This window comes from Manacus vitellinus, unplaced genomic scaffold (assembly GCF_001715985.3).
Source record: "Manacus vitellinus isolate BGI_N305 unplaced genomic scaffold, ASM171598v3 scaffold_62_pilon, whole genome shotgun sequence".
Lineage (NCBI taxonomy): Eukaryota > Metazoa > Chordata > Aves > Passeriformes > Pipridae > Manacus > Manacus vitellinus.
In genome coordinates, this window is record NW_021940704.1 from 22,796 (window position 1) to 43,728 (window position 20,933).

The window sequence follows — 20,933 nt, forward strand, 5'->3', positions numbered from 1 at the left end:
ACCTTAAAAACTAGGGAAAGTCTGGTAGAACTGAAAGACAAAACAAATAGCTGGATAGGAGGGACAACACTGAGAATTACAAGGGCAATGAACCAGCTCATACTTTGCATAAGCTTTCTCCAGCAGTGCACTCCAGAACTCATTTTTCACATTGGAATGGCAGTAGATCAACTTCCCATCCATTGTTGGCAGCAGATCATCAACAACCACCTCTGTCCATTCTCCAAAGCACCAGAAGCGGAAACGGAAAATCCCAGCATATTTCTCTGGGTTTTTAGGGTCCCATTCTTGTTCATTAAAGTCTGGAATCACCTGAGAAACCATGGAAGGGAAAGTTCAGCAAGTGCACTCTGTTAAGGTTTATTCTGAGGGCAGACTGCCCTGGAGCATGCACTCTGCTGGCATTCAGCTTCATGAGCACTTGACCCTAGATAAATGAAGCAGTGAAAAAAGAGGATGAATTTGGTACAAAGTCCAAATGTAATCCTACATCAAGGAATCTTTTAGGAAAATAAAATTCATATTGATCTGCAGAGAGAGATAAAAAGAACCCCTTGCACTCTCTAGCTTTGTTATATCTGTTCTTTGCTACTCAGTGGGACTGAGGAGTGAGGGGGTCTCATAACAAGAGAAATGAACTTTTAAAGAAAGGGAAGATTTGAGTCTACCAAAATTCACTACTTGTTAGTCCTAGAGGGAAAAATATTAGCTGATAGGCAAGGAAACAGCCAGGGTTTATTAGTTTTATTCCACGCATCATGCACATCTATTACCTACCTGCTGCCATAGGCATTTCCTCAGAGCCAGGCAGGAACATGCAGCCACAAACCAGCAGTTCCCCAGGATGCCCTGGTGCAAGTCATGGGAGCTGATTCCATTCACAAACAGATGGGGGTCTTCACAGAGGTCCTGACAAAACAAACCAGAGATTACTGGACACTCCACTCCAGAAATGATCACAATATCCTTTCCATCAAGAAAAGCAGCAGGAAATGGTGTTACTGACACCTGGAGCCCTTTCTTTATTGCCATGCCCTTGGCTGACATGCTGGAAACCCTCCTTCAGCAACAGCCTGAGCTGCTGCAATGACCCCAAGCACACAGCACCTAAGGAGGCAGAAAATACCTGTCTGTGAAACACACCTTTCATTCTCTGTGTCTCATAATTCTCATTCAACCAGCTCCCATTAGAACCACTCGCTCCTCCTTTCCCATTGCTCTCCTGGCTCCATCTCTATCTACATGCAGATTCCCAACAAAGCACAGCTGGATCTTCCTGTGATGTCTCCCTGCTCCTCCCTATCTTGCCCCTTCCCTGCAGATCAAGGCACTAAAAGGAGCACCAGTATCATAGAGCATAGGAAAGCCAGTATTGTGTTTGTTACCAAGAAATCTTTGGAGACAGTGCTCTTGCTGAATGGATATATATGTGGCCTCACAGTACAAGAGAGAACCTCCCACACAGCACTTCAGCAAACACATAATCTGACTGTCCTTAACTGATATGGAACCTGCTGGTTTCAACCCAGTGATTACTCATGACATTCTCCTCTCAGTCACTGCTCTTCCTGACTGGCTGAAACGATAGCAGTGGAAGGAAATTCTGCTTTCACAGTATAATAACCCTAAACTTCAACACTGTGGAAATGATTTTACATCCAAGCATTAGAAATGCAGAATAAATAACTCCCTCTCACCTCAAAATGGCAGGAGACTGCAGATCTACTGCAGGCTTTCCAGTTTGCTCTGAGCAGTAGAATAAGGAGTTGTGCTCCTCACCTCATGGATTCTCACTGGCCTTTGGTGATAATAGATGATGATCCCAAAATACCAAGACTGCAGTCAAAGCCTGGCTACAGACCACAGGCACATGAAGACCTCTCAGTCTTCCCTCTGATGTGACTGTAACAAATCAGTGCCAGCTGAGCTTATTTTCAGAGTAAAGAACCACATCAGTGCTGAGCTGGAGGCTGGTTTTCCTGGGCTGGTTTAGCCGATGGCACCTGGAGTCAACTCATGGCACAGAATTCATGGAGTTGCTGCCACTCTCTTTAAGAAAATTATATTTTTTTGCATGAGACTTTTCTCATTAAGTAATAGTTGAAATTTTAAATGCCTTTTGGGAAACAAGTAACTGATCATTACAAGACACTGTTATTCTGTCAGTATTTCTTACGCGTGTCTCCACTTAGAGACGTTTCAAAGCTTATTAACAGACCTTAATAAACATCTGAATAAAAGAAATGGTGCCTATGAGGAAAATTGATCATGCTCATCAGCATCCATTCAGTCTCCCTGGATGGTCTGATGTGGAATGGCAACAGGACCTTCAGGCTGACACTTCAGCTGATGTAAATCAACCCAGTTGCCTGTTGCAGGGGCTGACAGCAGTTGACTACTCGGCCTTCACAGTGGTAGCACACATTCCATGTGACCTGGGGTAGACTCAAGTTTTGTATCCCACTTCCAGGCAACTCCAGCATTAATAATTTTTAGTTTGTTTTCCCTTTCAAAATGTTATTTTGTCAGAATAATAAACAAGCGATAAATGGAGCCGTGAGGGTTGAGATTGTCCAAACTTTTTTGTCACTAGAGGAAGCCAAAACTTTAATTGATTTTGAAAGAAATTAGGCACTGCTGTATATTACAAGTATCTTCTCTTTTTTTTCCTTCTAAAAATAACCACATTAAACTGTCATTTTTCAATTGAAGTGTGTCTCACATGTCCCACAGTCCTCAGAGAAAAAAACAGAGCAGCATGTGCCAACTGCCAAAACTTATGGATGAGATTAGCCTTTGCTGACTACTGGGGTCCAAAGCAAACACGGAACAGCAGAACTCAGAAACAGCACCTCCCTGTTTCCACCAGAGTCACCAAATTCTTCAGAATCCTGCTTGATAAACCTTATTAAACTGCTTAAGAGCCGCGCACTCCTGGGACTAAAGAACAGCATAAGAAAATTACATCAGTTCTGTTCCTTTTGTCATTAATTACAGCCATTATAACAGCTTCTATGATGACTGTCACTGCATGGCTCAGATGAGACACATAATAACACTCAGGCACAAGCTGGAGCTAATTTCAGCTGTTTGCTGTCTTCTGGGCTTTTTGATTTTCACCACTTATGCAATATAGCAAATTCTAAGGAATACTTTTAGCTATCTAAGCCGCAATTCCCCCAACACAATTAGAAATGTGCTATTTCGATATATTATTCTGCAGTCCTTGTGAGGATATTAAAGCATTTTTTGTTGCCCCAAGCCTGTAAAAAAAAAATTAACAATTAAAAAAAAAAATCACTTTTCCAATAATGCTCCCAGCAGTGATAATTCAGGGTAGTTGAGGACCAAGCCAATTACTATCAGAGGAATTACAAGGAAGAGATGCTGATGTGAGATGTGGCTCAAGCACTTCAGGAGACCTGATGCCTTCTCTTTCTTGCTACCTAAGCACCAAAACACTTGAACTCTGGGTTCCACCAGAAGTACCTCCTTTGCGAAGGTAGTGGTTTAACCCTAATCCCTTTTCTCAGGATCAGCATGTGACATCTGTGCTGTAAAAAGGAGAAATATCTTCACATTTCCAAGAGAAAGTTTAAAGGCAGTTGCTGGATCTTATTAGACATCATTAAGGTCTAACAGCCACACTATTTCTAATACAACACTGATAATAAAAGCAGTTGTTGTATTATTTATACCTGCAGGGAGCATTTCACCACCAAGATGCAGAGCTCTTCCCGGTTCTCCCCTTACGTGTGTGCACAATAAAATAAACACCATCTGCAGAACTATAATTGGGCTGTAAAGAGTCTAAAAGTGAGGTAAGAGGTTGCAGGGCCTGAAGGTTCTGCTGAAAACCCTGACACACTGATTTTCATACCAGACTTGCTTTTCTATCACAGAAGTCTATTTGTGTCGCCTCCCATCCTTGCTGTCCTGTGTAGGCTTGAAATATCTGACTGTTCACTGTTCTTCAGCCACAGATGCTGTGAAGAATACAGGGGCTCCAAAACCCCCTTTTTAGGATTTTAAATGGTTCATCTCTCTGTGACAGAGTAAGTAAATGAACTGGTTTATGAGCAGACTGGGAGAACACCGAGCAGCCTGGGGATGAGGAGCCAGCATGGGATCACAGGAAATAGGAGCAGAAGAGACTGTGAACAGGTTAGTCAGTCCCAACAAGTGCCCAGCTTAGCTATCCCTGACCTGCTTGTGACTGAAGCTTCTCTAACCTGCATTTCACACAGCCCACGAGGGAAAGCCCACACATTCCTCCCCTAGGCAGCAGAGACGAGCATTGCTGAGCTGCTCCACAAGCCCTCTGTGAATGGAGAGGACAGTTACCTTTCCTTTCTACAGCAGCTCCTCAGATAAGCTGCAAACCTATAGCAAGTCTCTTCTCTCTAGTCTCTATAACTGGTTCTTCATGTTTTGTGTCACTGGTGGCACGTGGTGCCCAAATCCAGGCCCTGTGCTCCAGGTGGGGCTATGGCAGTGCTGAGCAGAGCTCCATGCTCTTGCTTACTGAAGCTGGGGGAGGCATTTTTCTCTTTTTCCCTTGAACTTCACATATTTAACGTGTGTTCAGACTGGGATCCACCCTCTGATCCTGTTCTATGGACTTACTGCCTATTCATTCTAAGTGAGCCATGAAGTCACTTAATACCAAAGCACTGCACCTGGGTGCATTGATGAAGTGATGCTGAATTCTACCCTATTTATTCCACATTATTTTCCCAAGCTCAGTTTGAATTCTCGACCCTGTCAAGTGGCTTGCAATCCTACCCCAGTCTGTGTCTTACAGTATTCTCATACATGCCTCCCTAGCCCCTCATGCAAGTAATAATGGAAATACTAATGAGTACCAGATTAAGGGAGATTCCTCTAGGACTCCATTGACACAAGGCCAGTTTGAGAGTGCTCCAAGTCATTTATTTCACCATTACAGAAGTTTGAATTAATCCAAATGTTCATACTTCGGAGAAATGTATCAGACACCGGCAAAGTCTTAGGAAAATCAAACTATATCACATCTACTGCTCTCTATCTACACTATGAGATCTGTCCCACTGTAGGCTGGAAGGAAACCAAGGTGGTTCCTATCAGGGTACCTGACACAATACATAACACAATCCATACCATCAGACTAACAGTCATCTGCTTAGGTCTGATAAATTGCAGTCAGGAATTTCACTGAGATACAAAAATGTTTAGACTGCAGTACAAATATGGAAAATGGCAAATTAACTTTTTGCTACAATGTATGTCCCCAAAGGGAATTGCAAAACATTGTGAACCATGGGAGATAACAAATGTCCATGACACAGGAGCTGTGAAATGGTATCTATGTTGCTCAGTCATGATTACTTAAGATGGAAAAGAAAAAGGAAAAAGGAAAAAGGAAAAAGGAAAAAGGAAAAAGGAAAAAGGAAAAAGGAAAAAGGAAAAAGGAAAAAGGAAAAAGGAAAAAGGAAAAAGGAAAAAGGAAAAAGGAAAAAGGAAAAAGGAAAAAGGAAAAAGGAAAAAGGAAAAAGGAAAAAGGAAAAAGGAAAAAGGAAAAAGGAAAAAGAAAAAGAAAAAAAAGGGATAAAAAAGAAAAATGAAAAGACGAAGTATGGGTTTTATTTGAGAGCAGAAGCACCACAGAAAATACAGCAAATAACTGATTAACTGTAAGCATTAATTTCATGTTTCTGTGGCTATTTGGAATCTTAAAGAAATTTAGCTAAAGGAGAAAGTTGCACTTAACTCTAAAGATGCATCTCTTGACATTATGTCTTACCAATATCTATGAACTAAAAATGATGCAATATCGGTTATAAAAAGGAAGAAAGACATTTAAAGGGTTAATGAAATATCTGTGTTTTTTCACAGATATTAAATGAGCCTGCACTGTAAAACATTATGAGAGATCTCTCAGATCTGAGAAAAGGGAAAGATGATTTTTAAACAGATTACGTACGGTCTGTCAGCTTGCTCAGACAGAAAAACAGAGATTCAGGGAAAGGGAAGAAGAAAAAAATAGCAAATACTGCTTGCAACCAAGATTTTCAAAGGATTCAGTAGCATTTAGAGCTTATTTTCTCCAGTACCTTTTAAAGAACCCAACCCTAATGTGAAAAATAATGCCCCTTTGCTTGCACACAAGACCTATGGAGACAGGCACTCTCTATGATTGTATCAGACTGATCTACTTAAACCCAGTACACCATTCCCTTAATATTGTTTATAGCAGTTTGAATTCTGTCAGAGTTGAGAATTGTTTTCATTTTCTTCTCCCATCTTCATATCATCCTGAGTCAGCTCCTGTAGAGAGTGAGGTCAGTGTTGGGGGAAGCAAGGGGAAAGGCAATTCTTTCTGAACATGGATGCAAAAATTCAGCTTTGGCTGCAGCTCACTATGAACCAACCTCATCTAAAGGAAGGCAGCAAAGACAGCACTTACCTCGTGGTTGTGTAGCTGAAGAGGTAGACAAGATTGTCCATCCTATAATAAACCCCAGCTGTGCTGGCATAGTTACAGAAACCTTCTCCAGACCAGGCTGTGTGCCAAGGCATTTGTAGTTACCCCTAAGAAGCCAAATAACTGAGCCCAACCACGCTAGATATTCCAATGCATGCAAGAAGTCCTTTGTAACCTTGTTATGTCTGAAAAAAAGTCTGCCTATGGAGCGAAAAAAAAGAAGTGTTAAATTCAAATCATGCCCTGTGGTAGAGCTGTAACCCCTCAGGGGACAGCTCTCAGAGAAACCTCCACCCAAAGAAACCAGAGGTCGGATGTGACCTGACTGAAAGAGCCCTTCCTGAGATCAGGAAGGGACTTTTGTCACTGCTGTAACATCATGTAAATCCACAAAAGGCAAGTTTAGCCCTCAGGCTTCTGCCTGTACACCCTGAGCTCAGGAAGCGTAATTCCTCTGTAAACTTTATGCCTACTGTCCAGCAACACCTGTTCCCAAGAGTGAGGTTATGCCAAAAAGTGCTTAAAAAGAAATGAAGCTGTATGTAAGCACAGGGAACAGTATGCCAGTGTACTCCAGTCTTATATAAAAGAAAACCCAGCTATTTGGGGATTGAGAAATTCTTCTTCCCCCTCCTCCCTCTCCTGTAAATCCCATTACAAAACCAAATGCATCACAGACATTTTTAGAGTGTTCTTTTTTTTCCCATGTTCAGCTTGGGGCGAGTGGTGACTAATACTCAGCGAAGGCCATGGGTTTCAGCCCTGCCCTGCCTATGCCTATGTATTTGGGGAGGATCTGAATCAATGTTTTGGAAGAAAAACTCCCAAACATTGGGCAACATGGTGTGTATCTTGGCTGCCTCTAGGTTTCACCTGACCCTTGGAGCACTACAGCTCATTCCCATCCGGAATGCTGACGGGGGCTGGAAAGGGTTCAGATGATGTGCCGTAGGGCTGACCTTTTCCTGAACCTCATGACAAAGTGTTTACTGAAGCCCTGCCCTGAGTCCTCTGTCACCACGTCCTGGGAATCACTCAAGACTACAATGAACAATTTTCTGTTCTCCCAGAACCCTCAAACAAGTACATCAGACCATCTCTTGCCACCCTATTTTAGGTTGTGAGGCAGCACATCCATCACACTTTAAGAGGAGAGCTATCTTGGTTTTTTTTTCCTCACTGAACTTACAAAACAACAGCCTTTGTCTCCTGCCTCCTTCCCCTCGTACCTATTCCCTTCTCTAAACTCAGTACCACAATTTGTGTGACTTCTCCTCATGAGCAGCAACCAGAGATGCCATTCTTAGGGCAGGACTCACCTCAGGCAACAGTCAAGTCCTCTCAGCAAGGTTCCCTGGAACCAGAACACGAGTTCTTTCAAAGGGCAATGTACAGACATCACCTTGCCATCCCATAGTGCTGTAACACTGGAGAGAGGCCTGTCTCTCTACTCATCATATAAACGAAGGGAATGGTTCAGAGCAATTCCAACCCCTGGGAAACTTTATTCTCTGCTGTTCCAAAGCTACAACAACTGTGGCATAAGTTGGGGAGAAAAATTTAATCAAGGTATCATGTTAATTGGTTACAAATGTATAAGTTTAAATTTCTGGGAAAAAGCAATTGCTTTCCATCAGAAAAGACATAATTTTTGGGTCATTAACCCAAAGTTTTCTTGTAAAATGCTGCCCACCAGCAGGGATAAGGACATTACAAGTACATTCCTTTGTATTTAATAAAATCAATCATTATTAAATATTACAATGACAGAATGGGGAGAAACAGTACAGGGGGAAGAGCCCCGGACACATCAGACTCACTGCACATGAGCCTCTGTGTGAGCACTAACCCTTTATTTGAGAGGGGTAATTAGCTCCAAACAGGGATGTCAGCAGGCCAGAGATCTCAGATGAACTGCCCTTTTTTTTAACTCCAGTGTAAAGAAAAGAAATCAGAGGCATTTTAGAGCAAAACTGAGCGTACAGTTCTTTTGAGAGACAGGTGGTATAAGCCAGTATAACTCTATTTCTGCAAAAAACAACATACCAAAGCAGGGGAAATGTCTCTGCATTAAATGTAAGTAACAGGGGATGGCCAAGGTCAAAGACAGTCTGTTTAGAGTGACTCCCTGATGTCACTTCCAGGCACACACCAACATGCCTGAGGTCAGACAGGGCCTGTAAGTCCACTCACAGTTCATCAGACTAAAAGACCACCCACTGTTTAGCTAGGTTTTTCTATTGCTTCCTCAAAACATGTTTTTCTATTAAATTCTTGGACTAGTTTCCTAAGATGGGAAATAAAAACAATGAGGAAAGGAGGTTGGATTAACTCACACACAATTTTTTCCACTGCACTGAAATATTCAGCACTGGACCAGTGCAGAATAAGCAATTCCCAGGTCTGTCCTCCTGACTGCCCTGCTCTGTCTGGGGAGGCAGCTATTTCCTTTGCCTGATAACGAGCATCATTTTGGCTCAGTGGCCGTGACCTTCCTAGGCTTGACCAGTCTGACCTTATGCTGTGTCTCAGGGGGCTGGCAACTGATGCAGATGGAATTCTCCCTCACTGCCTTTTATGAGGAAGGGAGTATGCTGTTTAAAAAAGAGTATTAAGCAGATTTCAGCACAGTCACCTATTATTTTTGTTATTACACTGGGCATTGTGTGGCAAAACTGAAGTCAAGTCCTCTAAGAAACATTGTCTGGAGTGAAAATTCAGGTTAATCCCCGAGATGATTTATGTTACTTGAAAGGAGGTATTTCTTCTGTACCCAATGGCAATGCAAAGGTTAAAAAGCATAAGTTCAAACCACCACATTAAAGAGCATAAACCCCTTTAGCAACAGGTTCTTCCTTTCCACCTCCCTTATCCAGCAGACTTTGGGTTCAGCCTAGTTTCCAGTATCTGCTAATCATGGCATTCATATCAGACACTTTCTTAAGGATAAAAATCCCTCATCCTCCCCTCCCAGTCTCCTCATCTTTTTCAGACAGTACATTGAGGTGTTCTTCCATTTAGTTCCTTAAAGTAAAAAAAAAATTAGTGCACGGAGTAGCCAGTGACACCTTCCAGATACACTTTTGGAATTGTGATCTGTGCCACACCATCCTGGACTAGATGTTTGCTTCATAACATAAAAAGAGGAACTGTAAAATTGTATAAAACCCTGAGCATAAGACAAGAGCTTCTTAAACAAATAGATGACTTGAGCTATATCAAATTTTGGATTTTGATTTTTTTTTTTAATAGAAATTTTGTTCTAGCAAGCACAACACAACTCTGCTGAGCCTGTGTAAGTCAGAGTCTATGGAGTGTCTCTGTCCCAACATGACACATATCAGACTCCTAAATTCTAGTCTGGACATCCTTTCTGGCAAAGATCAGTCTTAGATCATGTAAAACGGGGTATTTGTCTTTTAGTAACACAGAGATATGCCCAGTACCTTGAAGAGAACCACAGAGCTTTTATGCTATCAGACCTTTATCAGATCAGTCACACAAGCTCCAGAAAAAGCCTTCCCATGGAGCTATTCCTTGAGCCTTCTGCTACAGTTCACTCCTGACATTCCCTGTCCAGACTGGGTTTGAGCTACAGCCAGGACAGTGACATCAGCATCTCCTGCATCCAGTCTGAGCAATCAACCACCTTCCCACTTCAGGGAACCTGCTGCTTGTCTAAGAGTTCAAATTCCAAGCTATAAAATTTTTGCATCAAAATTGACACAGCAGCATCTGCTTTACTGCTGGATAAAAAGCACTTTTATGACTCAACCAAATCAGTGGGTCATAGAATCATAAATTCACAGAAACTACCAAAAAGGGTTTTATTTACACATCTTGAAAACAAACAGCAGCTTCTGTTTCTAAAACATCTTTTAAAGCCTTATCTTGGAACGATGTTAATTTAGCAATAAAGTTATCAGCACATGAGATAAGTTTCTTCAGTTTTGAGTGATGAAACTGAAAAACCCACAGCAGTGATTTCCACAGTAGGATTCTCAAACAAAGTCACAGTTGTCATATCTGCCAAGCAATCAAGCACACGCTTAACTCCATGCAGGTTATTTTGTCTAGCACAGATTGCTGTTAGAGGACTAAAATTTTTGGATAAGCCCCTTCTAATTATGCCAAAACTTCAGGAAGTTTTTACAATTTAAGGAACCATATTATGTGCTAAAGGGTAAACTCTTTAAGGGCGGTTGGCAGATGCCCAATAATACCCAGTATTGCCACTATATTCATGAATTCATTTTAATTCACACTTCAGCCAGGCACTCTCCTTTCTAGCCCTGTATCTTTCACTGTGTTCTCACCTTTGCTTTTCTTCCCCACATTCTGTTATCGACTCCACACGTTTCAGAAGGAATCAATAAGAGAACTACTTCCACATCTCACAGATCTGTTTAGGAAGCTTGCTTTCTGGTATCTCCCTCTCTTGTGGGCACTCTGACATCTGATAAAGGATAAGCCTTTTCCCAGGGTATCCAGCTCCCACTCAACTGTCTGTTGCCATGGCACGTGTGGTATCTCTGCTTACTTTGATGGTAAATGCAAGTGACTCCAATCTCTCACTGTCAAAGTTTTCACTACCATGATCCAGGATTTTCTTCTGCTTCAACCCAAAACAAAGACTAGAGCAGATTCAGCCAGACAGATACATTGAGAAAAGCCTTTGGCTCCTTGGGAGGAGTCAGCCTGTCAGGGTAGTCCAAATGTTTACTTGGTCATGATTTTATCCCAGTTGAAGCACAGCCAGTTTCATCTCTGTGTTTAAATTGTTCAGGCATTTAAGAGGCTTCTTGCTTGGAAAGACACAAGAAGAAACTTTTTACCTTATTTATATCATGCTGTTTCTTTACATAGCCCTTTCACTGCATTTATCAAGCTTATTTTTGGTTTTCCCAATGTGATGTAGATTTGAATTCACTACTTCATTTCAGACAAATTCCTTTTTTAAACACTAACATCACATCTGCCTGATGCCAGCCCCAGCTGTCAGGTAACAAGGAAGCCAATGTGGCAAACACGTGACCCAGAATCATTTTACCACAAAGCTCACTGCCAGCAGACCTGCATCTTCACCTGTTCATGCTTTTAGTTAATGAGGCTGGTTTAGCTCTTCTCCAGGGCCAGTTTCCCCACACAAAATGTTGCAGCCAATGAAATAAGCCCCTGCATGAAGCTGTATTATTTCTGGTGAAACAGATGGATGTTACAGAGTGAGGGTATGAGCCTCTGATGAGGCTGAAGGTATTCTGCATTTGAGAAGTGAAGATAAGTCAGCAGGGCCTGCCTTCTCAGCTCAAAGAGCAGGTACAGATTTGTTCATACCAGGTATTATATAAATATATGCACGTGGATGACTGCACACACGAGACCAATTGGCCTCAACATGAGAAAACGGAGATGAAAGTAAGAGGACCATATGGACATCCATTATCCAGCCCAAAAAGGGAGTCCCAGACCCCACGCTGACTCCATCCCAGGAGGCTCTGTACTGAAAGCCCATGGCCTGACTCTCCTCTCCCTGAGAACAGAATGGTTGAGGTTGGAGGAGACCTCTGGAAGCCTCCTTGTCCAACCCCCATGCACAGGAAGGCTGCCCAGTGAACGCCCCAATGGCTTCTGGATATCTCCAAGAGCAGATTCCATTTCCACATGAGGAGGTCAAGGTGGCCTTTGGCCCCTGAAGCACTGGCCAAAGTTCAGTACATAAAATCCGGAAGGCAAAATTTGCTCTTAATAGAAAGTGTATTTTCCCGAGGAAGAACATTTTATTTCCTGAAAACCGGAAAAGATGCAAATTCAAAATGTTTTAGCCTTTATGATTAAGTTAGAAACAATGCCTCATACAGGCAAGACAGCAGTTCTAAAAGGTTCTTTTGGCTGTGAAGGGTTTTTAAGAGCTTTTTTTTAGCCAACAAAATATACATATTTATTTAATCTTTAAATAGAATTTATCTTGAAGGAAGCATACGTTTAGATCACAGGGAAAGAGCATGAAATTCAAACAAATTACTCTTCAAATCTAAGACAGAATGGCTTACAAAGCCTCAAATTCCAGGACTTCACTCATTCCAAATACCCCTTTAAATATGAAAATAAAATGAGAAAAGCATAAAGCTCTTCAGACAGAAAGCATTTCTTGAGTGCTTTCCAGTCCTGGTGAAGTGTTGACAGAACAATACCTTAATTTCCTTTGCAACTGGCATGTTCTGGCTGTAATTTTTCCTTCAGAGAACTCAGACATTTAATTCTTTCAGAAGACTGAATCAATGAACTAACAATTACCGTAAGAAGACTTATGCTGGCTGAGGATGTGATCCTCAGGCTTTTTGTTTTGCAGCCTCAAAATAAATTTTACCGTGTCATCCTTGCCATCACCACATCGCCTCAGGGCAAACGGGAGCTGATTCTCTGAGAAACCAATTTTCATCTACTGATGGTGGAACCAACTAAATCAAACCTGGCATTTTAAACTTTAAAGAAACATTCAGAGCCTTGGAACCGTACTGTTTATGTTCTAGACATGACATTGAGGTCATTTAATATTTTTTTTCTTCGGGGGCAAACAAACCGCAGCAGCGCAAGAAAGCCTCCATCCAACCCGAGAGAGGGAAATACAAACTGGAAAAACTGCCAAGAGAGAAGATAACAAAATACTGGCATCTGGAGAGCTGTCTGCTTGGCAAGCATGAATGTCATTTACAAATGTTTGCTCTTAATTATATTCCTGGAAGACTTGGGTGAATAACAGTGCTGTGAAAATTGCCGCTTCCAAAACACTGCCACTTCATCATGTTGAAATAAATGCAACACTCGTGGAAGGGCGAGTGTACCTAAGGATATCACCTCAAAAAGTGGGAACTCGTGCCTCGCAATGCCCTGGTACCTGTGAGACAAGGGGGAGGAAGGATGCAGCTGGGTACAGGATACCCACTGAACTCCCAGCTCCTCAACAAGCTTCTGGAGCAGGGAAGGCAGTGTTGCTGGCAAGGTGCCACCGGGGTTTTTCCTTCCTGCCATGACACAGCCAACACAGAAGGGCACAACTAAGAACAAAGAATTTTCTGAAATGACATCAGAAATGGGATTGAGCCATCAGGTTGATGTCATGTGGGGCCCACACAGTCACCAGACTGCACTGGAGAGGTTGGACGTGAGCATTTGCTGACAGCTGAAGGCTTTATAGCTCCTTGCTCATCTCTTCTTCTGGGCAAGCTCCGTCTTAACAAGATTTTCCAGGCAAAATAAAAATAAAATTATGGCATTAATAAAATACGGGTGAGCAAACAGCTCCATTCTGAGAACAGTTTGGCAATTTCAGAAGAAATATGTCACAACTTCCCCAGCTGAAAACATTAAGGACAAAATATTTTGGGAGGAATGTTTTATCCAGTCAGAAACAAAGATGGAAACATACCAAGCAATGTTTTTGTGATGCCTCCCATGCTCAGCACATTGGGGGAAAGACAAGATGATAAACAGAGCACAGTGAAAATCCCAAGGCTTTGAAAGGGGCCAGAGCTCAAACCCATGATATTAATACTAAGGTGCACCAGCCTATATGACTAAGGGCAATAAGAGTGAATTAAACTAAGTTCATAAATTCCTACTGTTTACAAAAGGATGCTTCTTAAAACAACATTCTTGGGAGAACAAAACAGTATCTGTTTCATTCTCAGTAGAACTTCTTAAATTAAAGACCCAACTCATAAAAAGTGAGGATGTATGTCCCTTCCCAACTTCTGGAGCACTGTGTTCTCCCACACTTTCATTTTTCAAGTTGCTTAACACCCAGAAGCACAGTCAAAGTCTCCTCGGGGTTAAGCTCATTGCCAGTGGCAGGAGTCACCAGCCCACTGCAGAAAGGTGAGGAGAGACACAAAATCCTAGAACAAAGCAGAATTCCTGATCCTATTTCTGAAGGATCTTCTCAAACATAGAAACGGAACCCAACTGAATGAAATACCATAAAAGTTCTTGGGGCTTCTTATTTAGAGCGTGTCTGAGCCACAGCACACTGCACTCACCTCAGCCTTGGTTTGAACTGCAGGCTCTGGTCTAGGAAAATGGGACACGGACAAGGGTCACACAGCTGTAGGTGACCCTCCAAGACTTGAATCCCAGGCACTGCCAGCAATAACTGCCGGGATGGATTAAAGGAGTTAAGAGATCCCTACTTGTTTGTTTGGCTGTGTGAGAGGAGCCCTCAGGGCACCACACACAGCTCTGCTCACTTCCTGCCTACAGGAACAAAACAATTGGGAAAGAAAGTGCTTAACAACACATCTGCAACAGCCCTTTGGTGACTGCTCTGTCCAGCAACTTCGCCATGCTTCTTGGGCCCATCTTCTAGAAAAGTAGATGGCTGCACTGTCCATCTGCAGTGTTACTATTTTCCCATCACTACTCTTAGCACAGAAAAAAAAATAATTGAATTACCCTTATAAAGGTAACGCCTCAAATTCTGTAGCACAGACTCTGGGACTCTCTCTGCTTTCAAAATGTCACAGTTTTGCTCTGGGGTCACAATGTAAGTCCAAAGTACTGCTTCACCCTTCTTCCCACTGCCTCATTCTGCTTCCCAAGTCCCTGTCTGGTGTCATGGATGTACATCCCTGTACATAAATCCATCTAAACACATCCATGCCTGCCCATCATACAGTCTTCATATTTGTATTAGCAATTGAGTTGGTCTTGTCACGGACAGAAATCATATTGCAAACGAATCAAGATTTCAGTTTGCTGAGGATTGACATTGGTGAAACTTATAACTGATGTGAAGTTTGTATTGCTTCACCTTTAAAATCCTCTTTAGCAAAATGCCATCAAATTCAAAATATTTGCTGTTAACAGGATTCTTGCAGGGTCCAATGCACAACAAATTTCCAGAGGCAAGCTTGTTAATTATTATTTTGAGTTTTTGGTGACAAAGGTTACTTTGGAATAATAACAGGCCAAACCTGCAGACAAAGTCAACACACGTTTTCCAGTTTATCTGACAATATAAGAACACCTGCTGGAAGCTGAGGCAGGGCTTGCAGCAGAGCATGTCACAGCCACTGTGAAAGGATCAGAGTCATGTTGAACATGAACTAGCACAATGGCCACAGTCTGGGCACTTTGACCCACGATGGTCTCCCATCCTCTTTCACTGTGATCAACATAATGTGACCTCAAGTGATTATTATGTATTTTTATTATATTCAGCGAGGGATATCTTGTGGCAGCTGTCTTTTCTGCTCTGGCAATAAAGGCTCTTCCTTTTGTGCTACGGGTTTTGGCTCCATAAAAGATTAGCTAACAATAACAGATGAATAATAATGTTAGCCTTAAACACAGGAGACCCTTTTGGAGTTTCCCTGTTTCCTCAGGAGGCTGCTTTCAGAAGTTGTGAGCTATCAACCATGTTTTACATGGCTAATGGAGCAAAAATGCTCCTGTTTGTTTCTTCCTTTTTTAGCCAGCTGTAAAAAACCAGAACTCCCTGTTGTGAAACACACAAACACAGTCCCCAAAAAACTCCACCTTTACTATTTCTCGGCCAAGAAGGCAAACGAACCGTGTGTATCTCACTACCTTCACCTGCCCGAGTGTCACCCTGGTTCTGGTCTGTCCTGCTCTTTGGCTACCAGCTCCCTCTGCCCAGTTTCTGAGGCAGCACAACACAGCACATCCCAGATAGAGCATCAGCGGCATCTCGATGACAGCCATTAACACCCACTCTGAGCAGTCTTCTGCCTCAAAAGGATGTCACTCATTAGGTCTTTTACCTCCTTCCTCCTCGGCGAAGAACCCCTTTCCCTCAAAGCAAATCAACACAAGAAGAGCTAGAAACACTCACATGCTCTGGTACCCTCACCACTTCAGACTCGTTTATTGTGCAAGGCAATTGTGCTGATAGAGCCCTAAAAACAGGTCCTGAAGAAAATGGCAAGAAAAGCCCGGCATGACTCTCCTCAGAATGTCCAGATCATCACCACAAGTAGCAGCAGTTTGGATGGTTTGCCTGGACAGTTTGGTTCTGTTATTTCTGCAAATAATACAAGGAGGAAGATGGAATAGCAGCAACAGAGAGTGGCCAGGGAGGGGAGGAACACGTCAAAGTGTGTTCTCTTGCAAAGGGAGAAGGCATTTTCTTTTCAGAACAAGGTCAGTAAAAAAAAAAAAAAAAAAAAAAAAAAAGAAAAGAAAAACACACCAAACAAACAAAACAAAACAAAAACCCCAAACCAAGAACAAACAAACATAATAAAAACCAATCTCAAAACCTTAGGAGAAAATAATAATGGGAGAAGGAAAGAAACAAAACAAAGCCCATGATGTTTTCAGTGAATTGCTTGGCCAGACACCATCAGAACATGCTGTTCCAAGTACCTTACAAAACCAACAAGGGAAGGCCCTTTACAGCTGGAAAATGTTTCCTTGCCTCCAAGAAAAAATTCAAGAAGCATTTCATTTTTATTAGTGTAGCTGGGGGAAAGTTGCAACTCAGTATTCCCCCCCTCCAAAATAAAAAAAAAAGTGCCACCCTTCCCCCCCTCCATTTTTTCAAAATGTGTTTCCTCCTCAAAAAGATCAATTACTTGGAGCAGCCAAGACTATTATTAATTTAAAAATTACTACAGTGTCATATTAGTGTAGCACTAATAATGACAGATTTAATCCATCATGATCTTCTCTATGAGAACTTACATTCCTGGTTGGTAGAATGAGAACTACAGTTCCAATTACTTTTTTCATCTCTGTAGATCAGTACATACTATATGTATTTGAGCTATTAGCTCTTTTATTTAGATTATATTTAGATATTAATATCCCCTTTAAAATATTGGCAGATGGTTTATATTTTTGCTGTTTCCAGGAGCAGAAAAAACATCCAAACCAGCACTTTCCGTTATGCTTTTAGCACCCCACACTTACCTGGTCATTCACATCACCCAAGTACCTTAAACAAAGGGCTTTACTGCCCAGACTTGCTATCAGCCCTCAGTTGGCTTGAAAATCAGTTCTGAATTGTAACTGGTAGTGAATAAAATCAGTTATCTGAACCATTTCAAGCAATGATTGGTTAAGTGTTCTTGCCTTTGGTTAAGTGTTGCTGGACTTCAAAAGCCTGGGAAATGCTGGTCTAAAGACACTTGTACTGAAGACACACCAGGGTGCTGCTAAGTGCTCTATAATGTTTTGAATTTCAATGAACTCCCATGTATCTCAGGTGCCAAATCATAGCTGGCCACCTTTGTCTCATCACTCCAGTGCAAAACCAAGTGGCAAATCACTCCTCTTGAACATGACATTACATTTCCAACTGCTGGTAGAAATGGTCCAAATCAACTGATTCCACCGAATCAGACAACAAGAAAGCAGCTTCCTAATCCATCTGATCCAGAATTACAGCCATAGGGTAAGGCCAAGACTTGTTCTGACCTGGATTTGAAAGACCTTGCCCTCCGCTTTACGCCACCTCCTCCCAGTAGCCCAATTCCTCAGGGCCATTGTAAACCCTAGAGTTCCATCCTGGGGATCACCAGGATGCAAGAACAGTGGCAGCTGAGATGCACAGAAGATTACCCCACTAGATCTACTCTCACTAAACAAATAAAGCCCTTGGGCAGACTTTTAGTCTCTCAAAAAACCACCAAACAAGGTTCAGAAGCCAAGTGCCAACACCTGTTTTACCCTTAAAGAAACACACAACATGATGGAGACTCGCCTACACCAGGATCTCAAATGGGTGGCAGCTCCTTGTGATATCACTTATGTGCACCCATCACCCCTCCCCTTCCTTCCTAGCTCAAAATTAATTCCATCAACATGAAAACAATTCGACTTAATTGCAATTGCATCATCTTCTGCAGGATCCCACTGCCAACCCTGCCATCTGAATGTGCAGTTGCTAAGGCAACGGGTGTGAAGAGCATGTTTTCGGGCTGCCACATGCACGGTTGAGCTGTGCCAACATCCGAGCTCCTGCAGCTGGGGTGGATTTAACGCCTTCCTCCCCAGGAGCAGCCTGTCCTTACTTCCATTGCAGGGTTGTGGCAGCCAGCCCTTGGCAAACAGCTCCTCTGCAGATTGACACCTGCACGAGAGGGACAGATGGCTGCAGCTCAGCTCAGCAGGATCAAGCAACAAGGATGCTGGAACAACTCAGCTCAAACATGCAGCAGTGCCAGACTCCATTTGTAGAAGGTTCGGGGCACAGAGTTCATCATGTACATAATTAATGAGGAAAGAAAAAAATCCTTTGCCATCATTTAAGAATTTTGTTCTGACAGTTTCCCATCTACCTGTTGTTCCCCCCTCATCTACTTGCAACACACAAACAGAAGTTTGCATCACAAACTTGGGCTACATGGTCTCTGCCTCGACAATTTTAAGCTGGAAAACAAGATTAATGTGTACAGAAACCTTCCCTTCAGTCTCTCTGACTATATTCCAGGGCAGACTGCTTCCCAGAGTTCAGCTCTTAATACCTTTCCTATTTCTTTAAGGTGAAGGGTTTAAACTTAGGTCAGAGTCTACTTTGCCTGTGACCTTTTATACCACTTTTGAGTCTGCGAGGCTTAAGATCTTCTATAAAAACTAAGGTGCCCTGAAACCATATATACACATGTACATTTGGCAAAGAAACAGCTGACTTAAAACTTTTCCATAGATACTGAGCTGTAGTTGAAGATCACAAGCTAAATGTGCTTTTAATGACACATAAAACTATTTGTAACAGTGGCAAACAGCCTCTCTGCTGCTGCACCCGTGTGTAATCACAGCTAATCACAGCATACAAAAGTGCCTGTTAAAATGATCTCCAGTGTAACCCAGGAAGTCCTAAAATCCTCGAGTAGCCCTGTACAAAGCAATCATGGAGTGCATGTCTGAACATACCCACTGAGGGTTATTATTTGGCCTGTGGAGGACAACATCCATGGTGTTAAGGTCTGGGATGTGACAGATACATAAGGAAAAGAAGCCCGTTAGGATTTATTTCATCTCAGTGCAAGGCCGAGTCTTTCACAGCCCTTTTCTCCTACACACATCCCACAGAAGCACAATGACCAAGCAAGCTGCAAGACACTGGTGCCTGGATCACACAACCCGCGACCTGAAACTGCCTTTGTGTTCCCATCAATGTTTGAGGAACATAAAAGGATGTGTGAGCTCCCTCAAAGCTCAGCAGAGGCTCATCACCTCTCTTTGAAGCGCATTTTCTCACCTGTCAGATTCAGGCATGTTCCACATGCGCCAGTGTTTCCAGTACAAACACAAATGTCACAGCACACAGAGCTTTGTGACTTGTGCTCATCTGCAGCTGAACAAGAGTCAATAACCATCAACAACAGAGAAATGTGAACAAGCCAAAACTTCAGCTATTTCAGCACATGACAGCAACCTTTGCAGAATAAGTAATATTTTCAAGAAGAACAATAATTGGATCCTACAAAGCTTGAGGGGTGAGGAGGAGAGACCCAAGCAAGAGCATTGCTATCACCTCATATTTTTGGCTGGAAAGAAGTGGCTGAAGGGATTAAAAAAGCATGTTCAGATCTGAAAAAGGGATCATTAAATCAAGAGCCACGCTCCTGAAGGGAGCTGGGGGTATGGAGAGAGGTCTGGCAAGCCAGGTAAGTGTCACTATACAGAGGGGCTGTTACAATCTAAACACTTTGTCACACAGAAGGCAGCAATTTCACTAGACTGTACTGTTAGGAGTCCACATCACTCTGCCATGCCATCTTATGGAATCCTCCTTTAATGTCCACTCTCCTCCAGCTCTGGATTCTCCCCAGGCCCCATCCTGGCAGGTATCCCAGGGTGTGATGAGCTGTCATTCTGCTCCATGCCCCAAAACTGTTCTTTCAGTGCGTGGTTGTGCAACTGCTGAACCCCTGGTGCGGTGCCAGGACACCTCCCTCCCCTGCCAGCACCCCTGGACTCCGACACAAGTCCCAAACTTAAGCAGATGTCTCTGGTCTTGTTCACAGCCAAACTGAAAAGCAGGGTTAGACTGCAGCAACACTGCCACAGAACGGGCAGAGGAATTAAATGATGAAGAGCATTATCTCTGAGGGGCATTTAACCCAGGTGTTCTTACACCTGACAGCCAAGTTTTTCATGATGCTCATTCCACAAAATTTATGAGGACTGAGATACTGTTAAATATTCTGGAGGGCTGTGACCACGAATCCTGTGGAATAAAGAACATTAATGCAAAATCTGTAAAGGTAACCCAGACTAAGTGCCCAGGCAGGCAGACATGTCCTGACCCTCCGCTACCTTCCAAAGGAGGGTAAAATCTTCTTAGGCAGGTAGAGAGGCAGAGGAGCTGTCAGGATTCAAATCAGCATTTGTAAATAGGAGGATGTTTCAGCTTCTGAGACACTGTATCATTTTCCACCAGCTAGAAGCAGAAAAAGCTGGTGCTGCCTCCAGTAAAGGTGCAGATGCAGAGGTCAGAGCTCCT

At 42.6% G+C, this 20,933-nt stretch overlaps 1 protein-coding gene across 2 annotated transcripts in view; it reads right to left on the bottom strand.

Moving 5' to 3' along the window:
* Positions 1–20,933, bottom strand: part of LOC103754906 (calpain-5) — a 53,845-nt gene that overhangs the window by 21,606 nt on the left and 11,306 nt on the right. For both annotated transcript variants that reach the window (XM_008920782.3, XM_018083316.2), the window contains exons 4-5: positions 778–909; positions 104–312 (exon numbers count right to left, since the gene is read on the bottom strand). In XM_008920782.3, the coding sequence (XP_008919030.2) occupies positions 104–312; positions 778–909 (341 nt within the window). The remainder of the gene's footprint in view (positions 1–103; positions 313–777; positions 910–20,933) is intronic.